Raw genomic sequence first — 19,687 nt, forward strand, 5'->3', positions numbered from 1 at the left:
TAAAATAAACTTGTCTTAAGTTTATAGCTTAACTGAACTAACTAAGCCACATTTAAATTGAAAACCAAAACGAAAAAACAGTAAAAATAACTTATTCAATTTAAGTTACAAAATTTTTAACCTTGCCCAATTATTTTGGGATATTGCAAATGAATAGTTTATTTTTTTTCTTGGGACTAACGCTCTTTGTTCAAAGGTTTTTTGTACATAAAAAATGAAAAATTAGATAGAGTATTAAGTTTTCCATGGATCCTACAGTATCACGTTAATTGTTGTTCTGAAGAGTTTGTTCAATCTCTCATACACCAAAAAATATCTTTTAATTTTTAGTAAATAAATAGTTGCTATTTTAATAATAGTATATCATTTAAACACATTAAACATGCTGGTCTACAAAACCGAGAGTTAAGGAGTCAACTGATATCACTTTAACTTAAATTTTTAATCTCAGCATGCACGCGCGGTTGGAAGCGTGGAAGATAGATCTCACCGTCATAATCTGCTTTCAGTGAGTCATTTTTATCACCAACAGATAACAAAATAGAGGTAAACCTGAAGAAAGGCAGTGGAGAACAACCAAAGAAAGAAACACTTGACACATAGGAAAGGACGTGGTAGAAGTTTGCATGCTCTCGGTCACGCAACCTTCGTGCATTCCCAAAGCCCTAAAACCCTTCATTCCCCTTCCGTCTCTGGCCATGAAGGACCGCCGCACGCTGTCCTCCTATGGCTCCGTTTACATTCCGCCGCACCTCCGCTTGCGCTCCGTCGCCAATTTCAACAACTCACCCTCTCCGCTTCGCGCCAAACCCCACGAAAACCCTACACACACCATTTCTACTCTGCAACCGCCGTTCACGGAGCGAGTTACCGATAAGGCACGCTCGCTCTTCGTTTCTGCTTATGACGATACCGTTTCCGAGGAAGGCTCCGATCGTGAATTCGAACTTCCCTCGCTAGTGGTGAGTCGTTTTGTTTTTTTAACGTGTTGCATTTCTCTTATCATTTGAAGTGTAGGTGGACATGTCTGTGAACGTGGTATTTGAGTTTAATTTTTGCTCTTTTGGTTTGCTAGCATGCTTCCAAATTTGCTTGTTTGCCGAATGCTTCGCTTGATGATAACACTGACGAATGGAAGCGGAAATTTACCGTGCTCTTAAATGACAAGAGTAAGCACGAATTAATCTCGAGGGATAAAAAGGATAGGCGTGATTTTGAGGAAATAGCAGTTATTGCAAGCGGAATGGGGTTGTATAGGTGATTCTTCAATTCTTTTTTCACTACCTGAGTGCTATTGTTTTTAGTGAGGAGTAGTTCTTTATTTTGGGGATTTTTATTTGCGTTAGTTTTTGGCAGCCATATGTATGCTAAGGTTGTTGTCTTCAGTAAGGTCCCACTTCCAAATTACAGATATGATTTGGACGATCGGAAGCCTCAGAGGGAGGTATGCATCCTGTTCAATCATTTGCTCTTTACTTTTCCCTTTGGCCTTTTGCTAAGTTCAAATGCCTTTCCTTTTTATTTGTTTGTGTCTATAGACTGTGTTTGAATACTGTTATCTATAGAAAATTTACTTGTCAATAGATACACCTTAGTGAAGCTTTCAGGAATTGACAGGTGAGCTTGTCTTTCACCACATTTACCCGTGTTAAGGCGCATTTTGAGGAATATCTTAGCCAAAAATCCAGGATGAACAAAAGCTGTTTGGATTTGTCATCTGCAAGATCTAGCAGTAATTGCAGTATTGGTATGGACGAGGGGCTTTTTGAGCAACCTGAGCCACTAGCATCAAGTAAGGCTGTTATAGAGAAAATTGTTCGGCAGAGGAGCTTAAAAATGCGTGCTCAGCAGCAAGCTTGGCAGGTTGCCTTCTCTCAAATAGAAAATAGTGGCCTGTTTTCCTGTTCTGTGATAAAACTTACGTGCATTTTTTAGTTCATTCCTTTATCTACATTTGGTTGTTTATTCTGAATTGAATAAATATTGAACCCACAAACTGCTTACTGAGATCTGTATTTATAATACGGTTCTGCTACAAGTCAATTGTAATTGTCTAACTAAACCAATAGCACTAACTGGCACAAACAAGGAAGAGCCTAAATAGAGATAGCGACAAATTGTAACTAACAAACTTATGCAGACAAACTATAACTAACTAATTGATGACAAAGTGAGAGTTACACTCACCCCCGCAAACTTGAGGAGGTTAAGAAACTGTAGGAAGCATTAAGCCCAAAGTAAAGAAAATCTAGCAGAAGGGAGGTAAGGGAGATGGTGAGAGTAGGGGAAACCTGACACTTACAGAATATAATATTAGTCAAAAACACTAAGGGTCTGTTTGGGAAAACTGAAAAAATTAAATTATTTTGATAATCAATGATTGCTATAATTGATCATGACCAATTTGGTTTAGGTAAGTTTTCTGAATGTAGTTTTAAGACAATTAATTATGTTTAAAAAACAGTGTTTACCTGAGAAAAAATCATGAAAGGAAATAAAAACTGTCAGAAAATAATTATATATTATAATTCTTTAGATTAATAAAAACAGTTTATTTTTTCAGAAGAAAAGTTGTTTACAAATTTAAACTATTATCCTTGTCCCAAACATATAGCTAAAATTGTAAATAGCTTATTTTTTTTTTATAAATCTCAAAAACAGCTGAAATGTATCCTAATAGTCTTTCCCAATCATGCCCTAAGTATGTGTTTGGAATTTCATTCCCTCTGGATTAAACACCTGTCCACCTCACAGCAACATACTGTAGCTTCAGCTTCAATTTGGCTTAACATTACCCTAAATACTCTGTAATGTGGACAGAAAACCATAACACAATGCAAATCTTATTGTAAATAGAATCCTAATAACTTAATATGCTTATCCGTAATGGTACATTTCTGCTGGATACATGTGAAAGACAACAAGCAGAACATTTTTTGTCAGTTTTCATATTTGGACCATGATTATTCCATTTTCATGGTGTACACATTTGGTACGTACATGGTGCAGGACTACAAGTATGTGATAGATCTATGAATCTAGGAAGGTCTCAAAAGTATACTCTCATAGGCCTATATTGAAGGCCCAATTGCGAGTATCTATACCTTTAACACTACCAAAGTACCATATATACCCATATCCGTGGAACATAGGTTTTTCTTAGTCACAGTTTTGGGGTGATATCTTCCCTCCATTGACAATGATCATAGATCAATCTAATGCTTATTGTTAGTTGATATTCACACTAACTTGTTTTGTAATAAGTTGAAAAGAAAAAAAGTCCAGTGGTTCTTCTTTGTGGTCATTACAGTCTGTCCATATTACCTGTTACAGATACTTGTTATTATTTTTGTGTGTTGATTGTTTTCCCTGAATATCTTTTCAGTATTTTGAATATCCAATGAGCTTTAGACCATCGAGGAAAAACAAAGTTGGCTTGAATGTTCTTCACATCTTACCTTCTCTTTTCAGGAATCTGCTGAAGGAAATAGAATGCTAGAATTTCGCAGAAGTCTCCCAGCTTATAAAAAGAAAGAAGAAATATTATCAGTCATATCTAGGAATCAGGTGTGTTGAATAGTTGTATTATTAACAATATTGTTATTGGTTAAACTTATTGACCTATTAATTGTATTACAAGTTGTGTTGAACATCCTTTTAAATTAACTTTATACCGTTTGTATGTTAAATGTTGGACTTGTCTAAAAACAATGTTGCAAGTCAATTGCTGTTAGCTAGTTTGACTGGCTGATGCACTGAGGATTGTGAGTTGGTTCAGAGAATCAAACAGTATTTGCTATGTAAACTGAAATTTTTATTGTGGAATTCAGAACCCGCTGCAAATACTTTGTTGAATTTTTTGTTGTAAAATTTTTTAAACCATGAATATCAAGTATAAAGGTTATGGTGGTGATTTGGTTGAATTTCAATGCAAACAGTAGCAGTGATCATCCCTTAAAAGGTGGGTTGTATGGTGGAGGTTGTCTCTTGGCATTTGTATGAAAATATTTCATGATAAAAAATTTAATGTACAGGCTTTATAATTTTGTACAGAAGTTAGACAACTGATATTCGACTATTATCACGTTAATATTTATCAGGAAACTATATATTAGACTGTTGTATCACATGGTTGGTTGGTTTAGCAGAGTTATTGACTAATGAGAAGTATTTGGGTTTGTGGTAGCTAGAATGCCATGCCCAAATCAAAAATCGGAAAAAGCTCAGTCTTTGACCTGCTTTGATTTATACAATTACTATAGTAGTTTGATGTATGAGTGGGGACTTGGGTTTGGAGTGATAAGATATACTTCCTCAGCAGTCCCTGTGGTCCTTAAGACTCTTCAAGTGATACACAACTTTTCAGCTTTTATATGCCCATAGTTAGTGTCACCAGAAACAGTCGTTTGGCAGAACCACTGATGTTATTGTGACTGTAAAGCATTTATAATAATCAATATAAAATGTAGTATGCATCTTGGTTAAGTTCTGTTTCCCTTTACTTTTATTCAAATATGATTTAAACACAGATTGTAGTCGTAATTTTAATCTTCTAAATTTTTATTTCTATAATTTGATTGTTTGTTATTAAATGACATATTTTTTAGGTAGTTATAATTTCAGGCGAAACAGGTTGTGGCAAGACAACACAAATTCCACAATTCATTTTAGAATCTGAGATAGAATCAGTTCGAGGAGCTGCTTGTAATATCATATGCACAGAGCCAAGACGCATTTCAGCCATGTCAGTTTCTGAAAGAGTGGCCTTTGAGAGGGGAGAGAAATTGGGCGAATCTGTAAGTTTATCTGCGAAACATGGTTATTTTTAATATACTATCCCAGTCTATTACTTTTCTGTTTTCTTAAAATTTCAATATTTCTCCCTATTTATTGGTTGCTCACTCACTCGCTCTTTCTCTCTCCTTGAAAGGTTGGATATAAAGTTCGACTTGAGGGTATGAAAGGGAGAGATACCCATCTTCTCTTTTGCACCACAGGCATTTTATTAAGAAGATTACTGGCTGATAGAAAGTTAAAAGGCGTAACTCATGTTATTGTGGATGAAATTCATGAGCGAGGGATGAATGAAGGTAGAGTTTTGAGCTTCATTCAATCTTTTTCTTTTAGAACGTTTCTAAATATTCATATACTTTCATTTTTTTTGTGACAGATTTTCTGCTTATTATCCTTAAAGAACTCCTTCCCCGTCGGCCAGAACTGAAACTGATTTTGATGAGTGCTACCCTAGATGCGAAGCTCTTTTCTTCATACTTTAATGGGGCTCCGACTATGTTTATTCCTGTGCGTTGCTAAAACAGTGTTATTCCTTTTTGTTGATGGGAGATAGATGTGTCTGGCAATTTCTTATGATAAATGGATCATGAACCTGAGTACATAGATATAAAATGAAATAATTTCAGAGTATCAAGGCAGTAAATAAATGTTCTATTTTTTTTATTAAATAATAATATTTTGGGGCCTAGAAAACTAAGGACTTCCCCTTTTCTTATTTTTGGATGGGTATGCTTATTAATACAGGGCTACACATACCACGTCAGAACCCATTTTTTGGAGAACATTCTTGAAATGACGGGCTACAGATTAACTCCTTGTAATCAAATTGATGATTATGGTCAAGAAAAGATGTGGAAAATGAACAGACAGGTCCCAAGAAAGAGGAAAAGTCAAATTGCTTCTGCCGTAGAGGTATTTTAGAAATTCAAAACTGTAATTGCTTACCTGTTTAGTATTTCTTAATTTTAGTTTATTTCGGAAAATGTATGACCAGGATGCAATTAGAGCTGCTGATTTCAAAGATTACAGCCCACATACACAGGAGTCTTTGTCATGTTGGAATCCTGACTGCATTGGTTTTAGTCTCATAGAATATATTTTGTGCAATATATGTGAGAATGAAAGACCTGGTGCTGTTTTGGTTTTCATGACTGGATGGGATGATATAAGCTGTCTCAAAGAGAAACTTCTGACGCACACTGTCTTGGGGGATCCTAACCGTGTTCTGTTGCTTACATGTCATGGCTCAATGGCTAGCTCAGAGCAGGTATTGTTCTGTCCGTTGATGACAAATCTGCAGTTGCTTTCATACAATCTGTATGTATAATGATTTGTTGTCTGAAAACAGTTTTAACAATATATTTGTGCATGGTTTGCCAAAGAAAGGTTGTATGTGCTTTATCTCCTTGGCACTTATGATTAATATTTAGATATACATAACGGATAGGCAATATGCAGAGATTAATATTTGAAGAGCCTGAAGCTGGAGTGAGAAAAATAGTGTTAACAACAAATATCGCTGAAACCAGTATCACGATAAATGATGTTGTTTTTGTTCTTGACTGTGGAAAAGCGAAAGAAACATCGTATGATGCTCTGAACAACACACCTTGTCTGCTTCCTACATGGATTTCTAAGGTTTCTTCTCAACAAGTAAGTTTATACTTTAGTTGATTGCGTGTGTTTTTAATATTCACTTTAATAACATGATTGTAATTACCAGACATCACTTTTTATTATGTCATCTTCATCCTTAACGTATACATACTGGTTTTTTTCAAAGCTTTCTGAATAGTTTATCATGTTTAGTTGGCTGAATGTTATGGACACTGGGCTATTGAAACTATAAATGTTGCTTGCTAGCAGTAATCTGGATTGGAATCTGAATTATTCTATGATAACAACTCTGCATTTTTTTTCCTGTAGATTAAGGCTTAGCTCTTTACCTTGTGTTTATCATCAACAGGAGAGTGAGTGTGTTCTTCATAGTTTTGTAATAATCATGATTTTGGGAAGAAAAATACGTACACTGGACATGTTTTGTGAAGCTTGATAGATGTTGTATTTACTCACTGGTCATCATTTGCACCAAGAGCTTTAATGACAAATTGGAAGTTGTAATACAGGAAGAACTTTATGTGGGTAGTCATGAAAAGATATAAATCTAAGGTGGACTAAATAATTCTAATATTCTTGGCCAAAGCCCTACGGAGAACTTCTGATCTGATGTCTTAATTTTAATAGTTCTAAGGGCTTTTGTAGATTAGTTTTAATTAATCTAAGTAACTGACATCCTTACCACCTGTTGCATATGGCTTAAATGGTCACGAAAAGGTCATGTCAGTTGACTTTTTAAATGAGTTAGAACAACGTCATTGGCTGCCCCTACAATTAAGAACTAGAGATATCTCTAATAATATAAAATAATAAATCGTGACACTTGATATAATTTACCCAACTCTATTTTGACCTTGAAATTACTTCACATAACGAAAATACCTAATAATTCATAATTCATGTGAAAATAACGTCAAAGTAATCAAAATCTGAAATATAATTATAATCTATCCTCCAGTGTGTTGCATCTGTGGCATAAAAGAAACTATAGAATCATTTACATGAAAAAGAGGCTATGGACAATTCTGATACAATTTTTTGGTGTGGGGTTGGGGCGTGATTTTATTGGTATGTATAAAATATAAATAAAGTTATGCAATTGAAAATTGGCATTTTATTCTCTTGGATTTGGTACCTTGGCCATTATTTAGTTACCAACTTATGGGAGTTTCCCCACTGCCTATCTGAAGGATATCAAGGATAATGTCTGATGAGACTATGCAAGATATTTCCTACAAACTTTAGGCAAGACTACACATGTCATTTAAGTGAATGAATGCATTTGCTGCTTAAAATAATAATTCCATTGTCAGGAAATTGCTGTTGTGTTGTAAGGCCTGGTCATGTGCCATTTTCTATAGTTTAAGGATGAAAATCGATTAGACCACAGGATTATAATGGTAAAATGCAGTATACCCCTAAAGTCTGCATATAGTTAACTACCAGTGAGTTCGACCTTAATTATTAACCATGAACGAAAATATTGGACCTTAATTGCTGAGTTTTCCCCTGAATCATATTTTTCTAGAGAAGAGGAAGAGCTGGTCGGGTACAACCAGGAGAGTGTTACCATCTCTATCCTAGATGTGTGTATGATGCATTTTCGGAGTATCAATTGCCAGAAATTTTGAGAACACCTCTGCAGTCCCTCTGTTTACAAATTAAAAGTTTGAGACTTGAAAGCATATCTGAGTTCTTGTCCAGGGCTTTGCAGTCTCCTGAGATACTTGCGGTATATATTTGGTTTATTCTTCAGAATTCCATCAATTCATGTACTTTTCTCTTATTTAATAAGTTCATATATTATTTTCTTTCTTTTTTTTGTGTTGGTTACTTGTATGTAAATTTGTACCGGTAATTTTTGTGATCGTTTTATTCATAGGTACAAAATGCAATTGAATATTTAAAAATAATTGGAGCTTTGGATGAGAATGAGAATCTCACTATTCTAGGTTGGTTGTTCCCTTGCTGTTACTAGAAAATTTAGCTTGTGTTCTCTCCCTGAAATGATGAAGACTTGTACTTGGTTCTTCACTTGACAGGGCGCTATTTGACAATGCTTCCTATGGAACCCAAACTTGGCAAGATGCTAATATTAGGTGCTATTTTCAATTGCCTGGATCCCATATTAACTGTTGTTGCTGGTCTTAGTGTGAGAGATCCTTTTCTAACACCCTTGGATAAAAAAGATGTAAGTTGTTTCTGTTTAAGATGATTGGTTAATGATTGAAATGCTAATTTGTTTTTATTATAGATTACTTAAGGTTAAACCCCTTTAGTTGTCCCTATATTTGTTGGGTTTTTCTAGTTTGATCCCCTTCTTATTAGAATCCCCAATTGAGTCCTTATAAGTGCTAATTTGAATCGATTGAGCTCCTGCCGTTAAATTTAGTTAACGGGGTTAAGTTTTTGTACAGGTGGAAGGTTGATGTGTCAATTTTTTAAAACGTGGCATACTAAGAGTTGAATACGTGGAATTTAACAACTTTTTAAATTTTAATAATATGGATTTCTGAAATGGGATTTAGGGTTCAAAGAAGAGGAAGAAGAAGCTACAGGTGGCAAAGAAGAGGAAGAAGAAGCTACAGGTGGCAAAGAAGATGAAAGTAAATCTGTCATTAAATGGACAAAGGATGACCAAAAGAACCTCATGGATCTGGGAAATTTAGAGCTGGAAAGGAACACGTGGTTGGAGAATCTTATTGCCAGAAGAAGACAAAGGAGATTGATATCTGAGAAGAATCTAATAGACTTAGACTTTGTTGATATTCCCAGTAATGTTGCACCTATTGCTACAACCAGGCATAATCCATTTGATTTCCCTGATGACTCCTTTGCTGCCATGGGATTACCACCCATTCCTGGATCTGCTCCTTCTATTCTACAACCTAGACGAAACCCTTTTGATATTCCCTATGACTCAAATGAAGAGAAACCAGATCTTAAGGGGGATGGTTTTCAACAAGAGTTTACAGTGTTTCATCAAAAAGATTCCCTTTTTTTGGAGGCATGAAAGTTTCAGCTTAGGACCTTCAAAAAGATTCCCTTTTTCACGAACAATTTAATGCAGGGGAAACGTCTCATGAAACAACTGGGGGATGGCCCAGTGCACCGGACGGACCATAGGCATGGGGTTACTGCTTCGTGAGAGAGCGGAACCCAAGCGATTACTGCTCCCCAACTCCCCAGTTCCCCTGCGCTTCTGGACAACAATACTATGGCAGGGGTCCCATCCAGATATCCTGAAACTACAACTACGGTCAGTGCGGAAATGCAATTGGTGTGGATTTGATCAACAACCCTGATCTCGTCGCCACTGACGCCGTCGTCTCCTTCAAGCCCGCCATCTGGTTCTGGATGACCCCACAGTCCCCCAAGCCTTCCTTCCACAACAACCTTGACTGCTACTCCCAGACCCCATTCGGAAATTCACTGCTTAATCTCCATCCCTCGTCTGGTCTACAACCACCTCTCAGATTTTTAATCTCATTCAATTTGATTGAACTCTAAATCCCATTTCAGAAATCCCTAATATTATATTATTACATTTTACCAAATTCCGGCCTAAACCATGCCACTTTTCAACTCTCACCATGCCACGTCTTACAAAATTAGACACATCAACCTCCCACCTATGCACAAACTTAACCCCATTAAATAAATTTAACGACATGGACTCAATCGATTCAAATTAGGACTTTTAAGGACTCAATTGGGGATTCTAATAAGAAGGGGATCAAACTGGAAAGAACTCACATAAATAGGGACAACTAAAGGGTTTAAACCATTACTTAATGCCCTATTGTATTACTCTCTTCTGTACTTGTGTTCCCTCTTAGCATGAACATATTGCATGACAATAACATTTTATTTTCTATTTTTATACGTGTTGCTTGGACGCTAATTGCAATTAAATTTGCTTCAAGAACCCAGATACACTTCCTAATGAGTGGTACCAAACATGAAATTCATCTGATAATAGTGTTGAAAGAATTGTATTCCTATTATTTCTCCAAAAAGGAATTGCAGTTTACCTATTGTGTACTGCTTGAAAGAGACTTTTAACCGTGCACTATTTAAAAAAATTTATAAACAAACTTCTACATTGGGTTTTGTTGCCAAAGTTGTATCATGTGATGTTTTTGAAATTTTTTTTTCTGAATGTAAGAGCTAGTCGGGATGATCACTATTTCAGTTAATTAGACTTATTTGAAGTATGTAATGGATATATATGTAATATGGCCAATTTATTTTCCAACTTGTTGGGTGGGCGATGTCTTGTGTTGAAATGAATTTCATTATTTGACAGCTCAAAGTTCTTCATTGTAGCTTGCAGAGGCTGCAAAATCTCAATTCTGTGGTGCATATAGTGACCACCTTGCCCTTGTAAGGGCATATGAAGGTTGGAAAGATGCTGAAATGGACATGGGTGGATATGAATACTGTTGGAAAAATTTTCTTTCCTTACAATCCATGAAAGCTATTGATGCTCTTCGGAGAGAGTTCATATGCCTGCTCAAGGATACCGGATTAGTTGATAGCAACGCAGCCAGCTGCAATGCATGGAGCTCTGATCTAAATCTTATCCGAGCAGTTATTTGCTATGGCCTATATCCTGGAATTGGTTCTGTTGTGGTATGTCCTATTTTCAAGACAAACATAATATATTAATGACTTCATTAGCCTAATTTTGTCTTCTTTTTTTTTTGTGTTAATAGTTGATTCCAGCACTACAGAATAGTTTGTGTATAAAAGTATATTTTCTTGTACTCCTTGTTCTAAATTTTCTTTCTTAATTATATATGAAAATAAATAATTAAGTTCAATTTAAATTAAAATTAGATCATGTTCTGTTTAGTCAGTCGCAATACATAATGACAAATTCTTTTATTTAACTCAGTCTTATTTTAAAATTGAACATTTGCCCGTCAGATTCTCGTATTGATGGATAGAGGTCCATCCTGAACGTTTTTATATTAGTATATGTTATGTTTTGAAAATGTAAATAAGATGTAATTTCATTTGCAGAATAATGAGAAATCATTCTCTTTGAAAACAATGGAGGATGGGCAAGTGCTCCTATATTCGGTAAGTTCATTCAGACCTTTATAATTTGCTGCTAGCGGTAAAGCATTTTAAATAATTCTATTAAGGTTTTGTCACCTTTCCATTCTATTTGGGGCTTTCCTTTTTAATCGAATATTAATTTCATTTGCCTAGAACTCAGTGAATGCTCGGGAAACTAAAATTCCATATCCATGGCTTGTTTTTAACGAGAAGATAAAAGTGAACTCGGTTTTTCTCCGCGACTCAACAGCTGTGTCTGATTCAGTGGTGCTTCTGTTTGGAGGAAGCTTATTGAAAGGAGATGCTGTAAGTTTGATGTGATTTTCTATTGTTTATTGTGTTTATTATAATATTATATGCAATGTTTGCATTATGATATTGGTGTCTTAGTTTTAGTTGTCTGATGTTTTACTGGAATCCAACCTTTTCTATCAGGATAACCATTTAAAAATGTTGGGAGGATATCTTGAGTTTTTTATGGATCCGAGTGTTGTTGAAATGTACCAGAGTATAAGGAGAGAACTTGATGCCTTCATTCAGAGCAAAGTAGGTGCAAATTAATATCATTCTCCTACCTTCTCGATGCAAATAGAACTACCATTCTATTTCTGTTTTAGTGCTTTTTCTGTGGCCAGTATGAATTGACATGACAGTTTAACTTTTAATTTAAACTTTGTATTTGGCAGCTACTTTTTCCAAGAATGGGCATACAGTGGTATCATGATCTCCTATCTACAGTACGGCTGCTGATTTCCAATGACCAATGTGAAGGTAGATTTGTATTTGGTCGCCAGGTCCATAAACCATCTAAAAAATCTATTATGTTGGCCTCACACCCAACCTTGGTTTCAAGGACTGAGAGTGGACCTGGGGGAGATAATTCTAAAAGTCAGCTCCAAACATTGCTTACGAGAGCAGGATGTGCAGCGCCCGTCTACAAGACTAAACAATTGAAGAACAATCAGTTTCAGGCTGCAGTTGAATTCAATGGAATGCAGATAATGGGTCAACCTTGTAACAATAAAAAGAGTGCAGAAAAAGATGCTGCAGCTGAGGCATTGCAGTGGCTGATGGGTGGAAAGCAAGCAGGCAGGGAGTATATCAATCACTTGTCAATGTTGCTTAAGAAAAGTAAGAAGGATCACAATTAAGCGGTCAAAGTAATATGTTCAATGCAAAGGTAAAATGGAGCTGGAGGCTAAGGATGTATGCGGTTTCATGGGGCATTGTTACTATAAAGTCCTGGATCATTGGGTCAACCTGTTCATGAAAGCAGCCAACCCCATATCACCATCAACCAGATTGAATTTGAAGTTGAAAGATACTCATTCTTTGATCGAAGCAAGATAAAAGATCATCCGCGAGCATGAAGCAAATAACTGTCACTTTTCCAGTTTTGTGCTTTTACATCAGTGAGAAAATTGACGGTTAGTGGCAGGGTCATACGCGACAGGAGGGATTAGTACATAGCATTCATTAAATGGGTTGGGTTGGCGGTGCGGGCGGTTGTGCACATATTCAGCAGGAAATGATGCCACACTCGAATCCCAGTTATTCACCCATTGATTTTGTACAGTGATTATCATTTTTGACGGTATTGAAATCTTGAATATATGTCGAACCACATTCCATCCCAATATAATTCTATTCCAATGGTGAGACCAAATAAACCTTTTTCTGGCCTTTTGTTCTTGGTCCGATTAAAACCAGGTGAAAAATTAAAGTAACCGGTTTTGGACAGATTGTAGGTCAAATAAATGGGAAACTGAAACGATTGTTCAACATCAATAAATTTTGGTTGGTGACATATAAGTTGAAATTGATCATATTCTAAGTTGTTTTGAGAGGACAAGCCCCGAAATGAATGTACCTAACGCGGTCGTGTTGCCAGCTCAACATTTGTTTGGATTTCCATTTCCATAGCATGAATGGACTATCAATGTAAAGACATCACACTCGTGGATTCATTTGAATGTTCATTGGAATGTGTATTGGCGGTACACCAAACAACCAAGTGTTGTGTTTGATCCGATCAAAATACATGCAAGGGAATTACAAAGATTATTTCATCCTATATCAAATTATATGTTTTCATTTATCTAATTTATTCCTAAATCTTAAGTGATGCTCTTATTTAATACATTAACTTTTTTTTCTAATTTGTTCTCAAGTAAATTAAAATGTTAATTCTTCAACAACCCCATTTACCTCTCTATTTAATGTATTTATTGAGATTATTTTAGTAAAATTGTATAAAGAGTTTTTATTTTTTTAGTACTTCAACAAAAAAAGTCTCAGGCTGCAGATAAAATGAGATTGAGGTACAAAATTGTTTATCATTTAGTGCAGAAATTTAAAAGTAAAGAGAACAAAAACAAGAACCAAAAATTCCTTTCGTTTTATTTATTTTCTATTGATTGGATTTGAATGAGAATTTCTTTGTAACATTTAGAATGTTCGCACTAAGTTTTGTTGAAATTTTATTTTCCTTTTCTTTTATTAGCATCCGTGAGAATGTGCTAGTCATTGCTTTTCCTCCCATCCTATTACGCATACTTTTTTCTTTCCTTTTATTAAAATTTTCTCCTGTAAAATGAAAAGAAAACGTGTTTTTCTTATTTCCTTTCATTAATTCCTGTTTGTTAAGTAATTATAAGTTTCGGTTTTTGTTATATTTCTTGATAGTTTTGTTTACCGAGAAAAAAAGGGAAAAAAGCTTGCTTCAATAAACTTCCCCAGAATCAGGTCTAGATAAAAAAAAACCATATAAATAATAAAAAAAATTAAAACACATTCATTTATAAACTTTAAAAATTAAAATATATTTGAACTACAATAAATTCAAATTTAATGATAAAATTTAAAAACTAAAAAAATAGTTAATCCTAAAAATATAAACTTCACAAAATTTTATTTAGAGTACTTTATCATTAACTACGACCAACTTACAATTAAAATTTTATTTGGACCAAAAAATGCAGTTTTCCTACTAAAATCAATCAAAAGTATATATGCATAACGTATACCCAGCCAATGATTTATGGTTAGAAAACTTAAACACTAGCACAGGACAAAAACTAGTCAATACCATGGGCAAATGCAGAATATCAACTTCATATCGCTCATCAGGAAAGACTTACTATAAAAGGCTTATTCTGATTATATCATTTTTTCAATACTTCATAAATATGGCACACACAAATGCGGATTAAATATGCGAATGATATTCCCAATCACATACTGCACACTACCAGAACAAAATCTGTGAACAGCCAAATAAACAATAACCAAGTAATAAACTGTTCTTTTTCCCTCGTCTGGGTTTTTTAGGTTTTTTTACTAATACCCATTCATTTTACCAAGAAAACCTTTCTTTCTAGCTTCAATTTATTCAGACTCATGGTAGAAGTAGAAAAAAAAAAACTAAAACACATCTAAGTCCCTTCACGATCACTGCAAAGAAGGAATGATAAAAAGCTAAAGAAATTAGTAGACATAGCCCTTGACAAACATTCCCTTCTTTGCCTCTTCACTCTCACCCTCCGCAGAATATCTTCCAAGTTGAGCCAAGGAGTTTGCTTTTGCGCGCACCAAAAGAGACTTTTGAGCAGCTTCCACATTCTCAGGGTGTCCTTTCCACGTCTTTAGCACGGTGTTCTGAAGAGCTCGAGCATACGAGAAAGAAACATGCCATGGGTTGGGGCTTTGGTTCATTGCATTTAGATTAAGTGTCGCTTCCACTTCAGATTGTCCACCCGACAAAAACTGACAAAATAAACATTTTCACTCTTTAATTTACTAGTTTTATATTAAGTGCAATAATAAGTAAAATCAGCATAGCCAATTATCTGAATAGAGAATACAAAAGACCTGTTACTTTACCATGATTCCGGGTACTGCTGGAGGAACTCTTCTTCTAAGCAAGGTTAGAGTATATTTGGCAACGGTTTCCGGAGAAGCCTTTTCCTTATGTCCAGCCCCAGGTGTAACCATGCTAGGTTTGAGTAAAATTCCCTCAAACATGACATTGTTTTCAGCCAAGTAGAAGAAGACTTCAGACCAGACTTTCTCGGCAACTTCCAACGTCCTTTCAATTGAGTGGTCTCCGTCCAGAAGAATTTCAGGCTCCACAATTGGCACAAGGCCATTGTCCTGCAATGAAGAACGAGTAAAGCAAGGGGATCAGTGCACTGTAAAAGAAAAACCTTTCTTGAGATAAATCTACAACAACATCAAGTAACAAAAGTTCAAAGAATGAAAAAACAATTACAGGTTCTCATTCATTCAAATTTGCATAAAATATATGTTCCCTTTGTCATAGACCAAACTAAACCCACAACCCAAGTTCACACTCCCTTCAAATGAAAAGAACCACTATCATCACATGGGTCCAGTGATCGATACCAAAGGATAAAGTACAAATAGATGTGTGTTACTCTAAGAATCGGGTAATTTCAGCAAACAAAGATTTATGGGAGCAAGAATACCTGAGAGATAGCGGCATAACGTGCAAGTCCCCATGCTGCTTCCTTAACAGCTAATGCAGAAGGACCACATGGAATGCTAACAACTGTCCTCCTGTGGATCAAAACAATTTTAAAGTCGCTCTCAATGCATCTAATTAAGACGAACATTTCACAAAGAAACAATGACTTACCACTTGGCAAATCGAGCACCTTGCTTGTAGTATTCAGCAGACCTAGAAGCCAATCCATCCAACCCTTGGCACCATGATTCATTGTTTGAACCCGGCAGGGGGACCAGACCCTAAAAATGGGAAAACTATAAATGTAAACACCAAGCCAACTTCTAAATCTAATCAGTAACACATGACACCATTGACAAACTCAAATAACAAACCTTATCAACTTTGATGCCAGGAACAATGTTCTGATCACGAAGGCAATCCACAAATTTCTTTCCATCAGTGGTTGACTGGTAAAGGGTTTCTTCAAAAAGAATGGCACCAGAAATATACTCTCCAAGGCCAGGTGTGGTAAGCAGAAGTTGCCTGTAAGCCTGGCGATTCACCTCAGTATTGTCCAAACCAATGGATGCTAAACGCTTCCCGCATGTTGCATTTGATTCATCAATTGCAAGAATTCCACGCCCAGGAGTTGCAATAGATTTCTATACAACCAACAAACAAGAAAGCCAGTCTCATCGTTACTGAAGGGTTAAGATCCAAAGTGATAGAGTGATAAAACGTATCTAAAAGACAATCCAAATCAACATAGAAAAACAGCATCCTGAAAATCTTCCAAGAAGTAAAAAAATACTAAAAAACCAAATCCAAGGAGAGATTTCATTACAGAGTAAGTTATGAATCAAATTAATGTAAATCAACAAACACGACCAAAGATGGAAAATATACATGCATAAAGAGTGTACCAAAAAACAACAAAGTTAAAATCTTTAGAGCAGAAAAACATTAGAAATCAAAAGAATTGATAAAGTGCAAGAAAGAAGAAGATAATAACCGCGATTTGAAGAATGTGCTTGAAGAATATGCGGCGAAGTCAATAAATCATAAATAGACGGTATTCCATTTTAAAAGATCTTACCATTTAGATTGGTTCGCTTAATGTTAGATAGGGTATTGCTAATTTTTTATTTATTTCTTATATTGTCAGATACATTTCCAAAAGCCAGCAGGTACATTTCTTCAAAACTGATATATGCAATTTTGAATCAACATTGTCTGAAGATTAACCCTTTAAAACTTTTAGAACATTTAAATTGAATCGAATTAATATAAATCTACAAACAAACACGACCAAAGACGGAAAATACGCATGCACAAAGGGTGTACCGAAAAACAGCAAAGTTAAAACCTTCAGAACAGAAAAACTTTGGAAATCAAAAGAATTGATAAAGGGCAAGAAAGAAGAAGATATCATAAAGTATTGGTACTAACAGCAGTTTGGACGAGTTCGTGTTGGTAAGAAGAGGCGCGGATCGGGAGAGAGACCCGGCGAGGAGAAGATCCCCGGCGTGGAGAAAAGGTGCTGTGGGCGATCCACTGTGAAGACAAAGTATTGAGCTTTGCAGAAGCCATAGCCATGGAAGTTAAGAGTGAAAAAATGGATTGTTGCAAAGTCCAGTGAAGATTGTGCTGTGTTGTGATCTGAAGGTTTTATAGGGAAAGAGAAAACCGTGAAAAAGAAATGAAGTGTTTGGTTTGATTCGGTTTGGTTTTCTTGGTCACTCCGCGGTAGGTGATGTGAGACACTTCTCAAGCGGCAATATCAACAACCCACTTTTTTAATTTCTTTTTCGATTTATATTTTTCAAACACAAAAGTCCTTTTCCATGCTTTGTTTGAATATCAAAATATTTTATTTAATTATGGAAGCATGTATTAAAACTATTTTTATTGATTCATATGCGGAAAACATTTATTATATTTAAAATTTATTTAATTTTAAAAAATTTAATTTTTTTAAAACAAATTAAATAAAAAAAACAGTTAAATTTAAGAAAACTGTTATTTGAAAGGAAAATTTAGAAAGAAAGAAAAACGCAAAATTAAAGGATAAAATTAAAAAAAAAGTAGATACAAAAAGAAAAATCCTCTGTTTATACAATTGTATACGTATTTTAATTTATAAAGATAAAGATATCGCCTTTTGAAAGAAATTTAAAAAAAAATATTATAAATATTGAATATTATAGCACATGCATATTTTTAATTTATGAAGATAAAGATGTTGGAATTAAAACAGATAAAGATTGAAATAGTTTAATAGATGCATAATTTAATATATAAGGATAAAGATTATGGAATTAAAAGAGATAAAAAATATTAAGATTGAAATATTATATAATAGATACATATTTTCAATTCATGAAAATAAATGTATTTAGATTAAAATATTAAATAATTATTATATTTTAAATTAAATTAAATAATTATTAAATTTTAAATTAAAAAACAAAGTTTTATTTAAAATTCGTTAACATATATTAACAAATTTCGAAATTTAATAATTTTTTTTATCAAATTTCAAAATTTAATTTAATAATTTTTTATCAAATTTTAAAATTTGATGAAAATTTAGTTAGATTTCGAATTCTAATTCAGATTGAGTCAAATTTTGAAATCTAATAAAAACTCAATCAGATTTTGAAATTTGTTGGATATTTTCCTAGGAAGCATAACAGGTATTTTAAGGAAAATTAAAGATATAAACTGCAAACGTCATACGTTTTATAATTATAAAAAATCATACCTAAGATCCAATTTATATAACATTTATTTAAAGGTATATATTTTTACCATTTTTTAAGTGCAATCGAACTCCCAACTTTCAAATTTACTGTATGAATCTTCTTAAAGCTGGTCAAGCTAATGTAGGTTTAGAAATAACTTATTTCTTAAAATTAATTACTTATTATTTTATTTAAACAGAATTAGCACTTGTTTTTAGATGTAGATTAAACTAAATTCGTGAAAAAGTTGTTTGAAAATTGATAAAATTATCCTTTATGAAGAGTACCGTAAAAATAGATTAATCAACAATCCAATCAAAATATTAAATCAACGAATTAATAATAATACTAATAAGCTAACATTACACACAGACACACACATACCCACACACACAGACACACATGCTCAATTTTAATTGATTGTTGTATATAGGAAATTTTGATTGATGTTAAAACTTAGGTATATAGAGAATTTTGATTGATGTTGGAACGAGTTTTAATTGATTGTTGTACATATAGTGAATTTTAATCACGGTTCAGAAAATGACAATTAAGAACCCTAATTTCCTAATTATAATAAGGAGGAAATTCCAATTCTTAATTATAATGAAATAAAAACCTAAATTCTTAATTTATGTCTCATTACCATTAGAGAGGAATCATAACCCTAATTTGCTTAATTAAATGTCAATCTTAAATCTTAAATTTTACTGATATGCCTTCTTAAAATGTTCTCTACTCCAAAAAAAATTAGAAAGAAAAAGGAAACATAACTATCCTTTAATAAATCTCTTTTTATTTTATTTTACTTTTAATTAAATTCTATTATACGGTAACATCCTACACAGTGCTTCCCTAAACATCTAAACCTATATTCTAAACTTTTATTTTTCATTTTATTTAATTTCAATTGCAAGCCTTTACTTCCTATACCCCTATTTTTAATATTTGCACCCCAATTACAGAAATGGAAAGGACATTCTTGTCCTTAAGAAAA

The 19,687-nt window shown here is 34.1% G+C and overlaps 2 protein-coding genes across 3 annotated transcripts; one reads left to right on the plus strand and one right to left on the minus strand.

The window, feature by feature from the left end:
• The first annotated feature begins 473 nt into the window (after positions 1 to 473).
• On the plus strand, positions 474 to 13,290 carry LOC124848309 (DExH-box ATP-dependent RNA helicase DExH5, mitochondrial-like). 2 transcript variants are annotated; one of them, XM_088097616.1, is made up of 20 exons: positions 474 to 962; positions 1,076 to 1,257; positions 1,357 to 1,444; positions 1,618 to 1,863; positions 3,472 to 3,567; positions 4,608 to 4,796; positions 4,931 to 5,090; positions 5,171 to 5,301; positions 5,539 to 5,706; positions 5,789 to 6,061; positions 6,253 to 6,447; positions 7,940 to 8,143; positions 8,294 to 8,363; positions 8,454 to 8,602; positions 10,741 to 11,046; positions 11,440 to 11,499; positions 11,632 to 11,784; positions 11,914 to 12,024; positions 12,165 to 12,249; positions 12,332 to 12,566. In XM_088097616.1, the coding sequence occupies exons 1-20, from the start codon at positions 627 to 629 to the stop codon at positions 12,430 to 12,432; spliced, it is 3,303 nt and encodes a 1,100-aa protein (XP_087953742.1). In that variant the 5' UTR covers positions 474 to 626; the 3' UTR covers positions 12,433 to 12,566. The 2 variants fall into 2 exon arrangements, with proteins under 2 accessions (XP_087953742.1, XP_087953741.1); XM_088097615.1 differs by having other exon boundaries at positions 485 to 962; positions 12,165 to 13,290.
• A 1,390-nt stretch (positions 13,291 to 14,680) lies between these two features.
• LOC124828818 (fructose-bisphosphate aldolase 3, chloroplastic) lies at positions 14,681 to 17,702 on the minus strand. The gene is made up of 6 exons (XM_047302196.2): positions 17,396 to 17,702; positions 16,339 to 16,608; positions 16,136 to 16,245; positions 15,966 to 16,056; positions 15,361 to 15,630; positions 14,681 to 15,243 (listed from the first exon to the last, which is right to left on the minus strand). The coding sequence occupies exons 1-6, from the start codon at positions 17,540 to 17,542 to the stop codon at positions 14,965 to 14,967; spliced, it is 1,167 nt and encodes a 388-aa protein (XP_047158152.2). The 5' UTR covers positions 17,543 to 17,702; the 3' UTR covers positions 14,681 to 14,964.
• Between the last annotated feature and the right edge of the window lie 1,985 nt (positions 17,703 to 19,687).

The sequence above is a fragment of the Vigna umbellata genome, chromosome 8 (genome assembly GCF_029865625.1).
Source record: "Vigna umbellata cultivar VRB3 chromosome 8, Vumbellata_1.0, whole genome shotgun sequence".
NCBI classification, from domain to species: Eukaryota; Viridiplantae; Streptophyta; class Magnoliopsida; order Fabales; family Fabaceae; genus Vigna; species Vigna umbellata.

Excerpts from the sequence above, each read along its gene's own strand:
- LOC124848309 (XM_088097615.1), top strand. The coding sequence starts at position 627 with ATGCTCTCGGTCACGCAACCTTCGTGCATTCCCAAAGCCCTAAAACCC. Across the intron at positions 3,568-4,607 it reads CAGTCATATCTAGGAATCAG|GTAGTTATAATTTCAGGCGA; the intron begins GTGTGTTGAATA and ends CATATTTTTTAG. Across the intron at positions 5,707-5,788 it reads AAATTGCTTCTGCCGTAGAG|GATGCAATTAGAGCTGCTGA; the intron begins GTATTTTAGAAA and ends ATGTATGACCAG.
- LOC124828818 (XM_047302196.2), bottom strand. The coding sequence starts at position 17,542 with ATGGCTATGGCTTCTGCAAAGCTCAATACTTTGTCTTCACAGTGGATC. Across the intron at positions 16,246-16,338 it reads CTGGCATCAAAGTTGATAAG|GGTCTGGTCCCCCTGCCGGG; the intron begins GTTTGTTATTTG and ends TCCCATTTTTAG. Across the intron at positions 15,244-15,360 it reads CAGCAGTACCCGGAATCATG|TTTTTGTCGGGTGGACAATC; the intron begins GTAAAGTAACAG and ends TTATTTTGTCAG.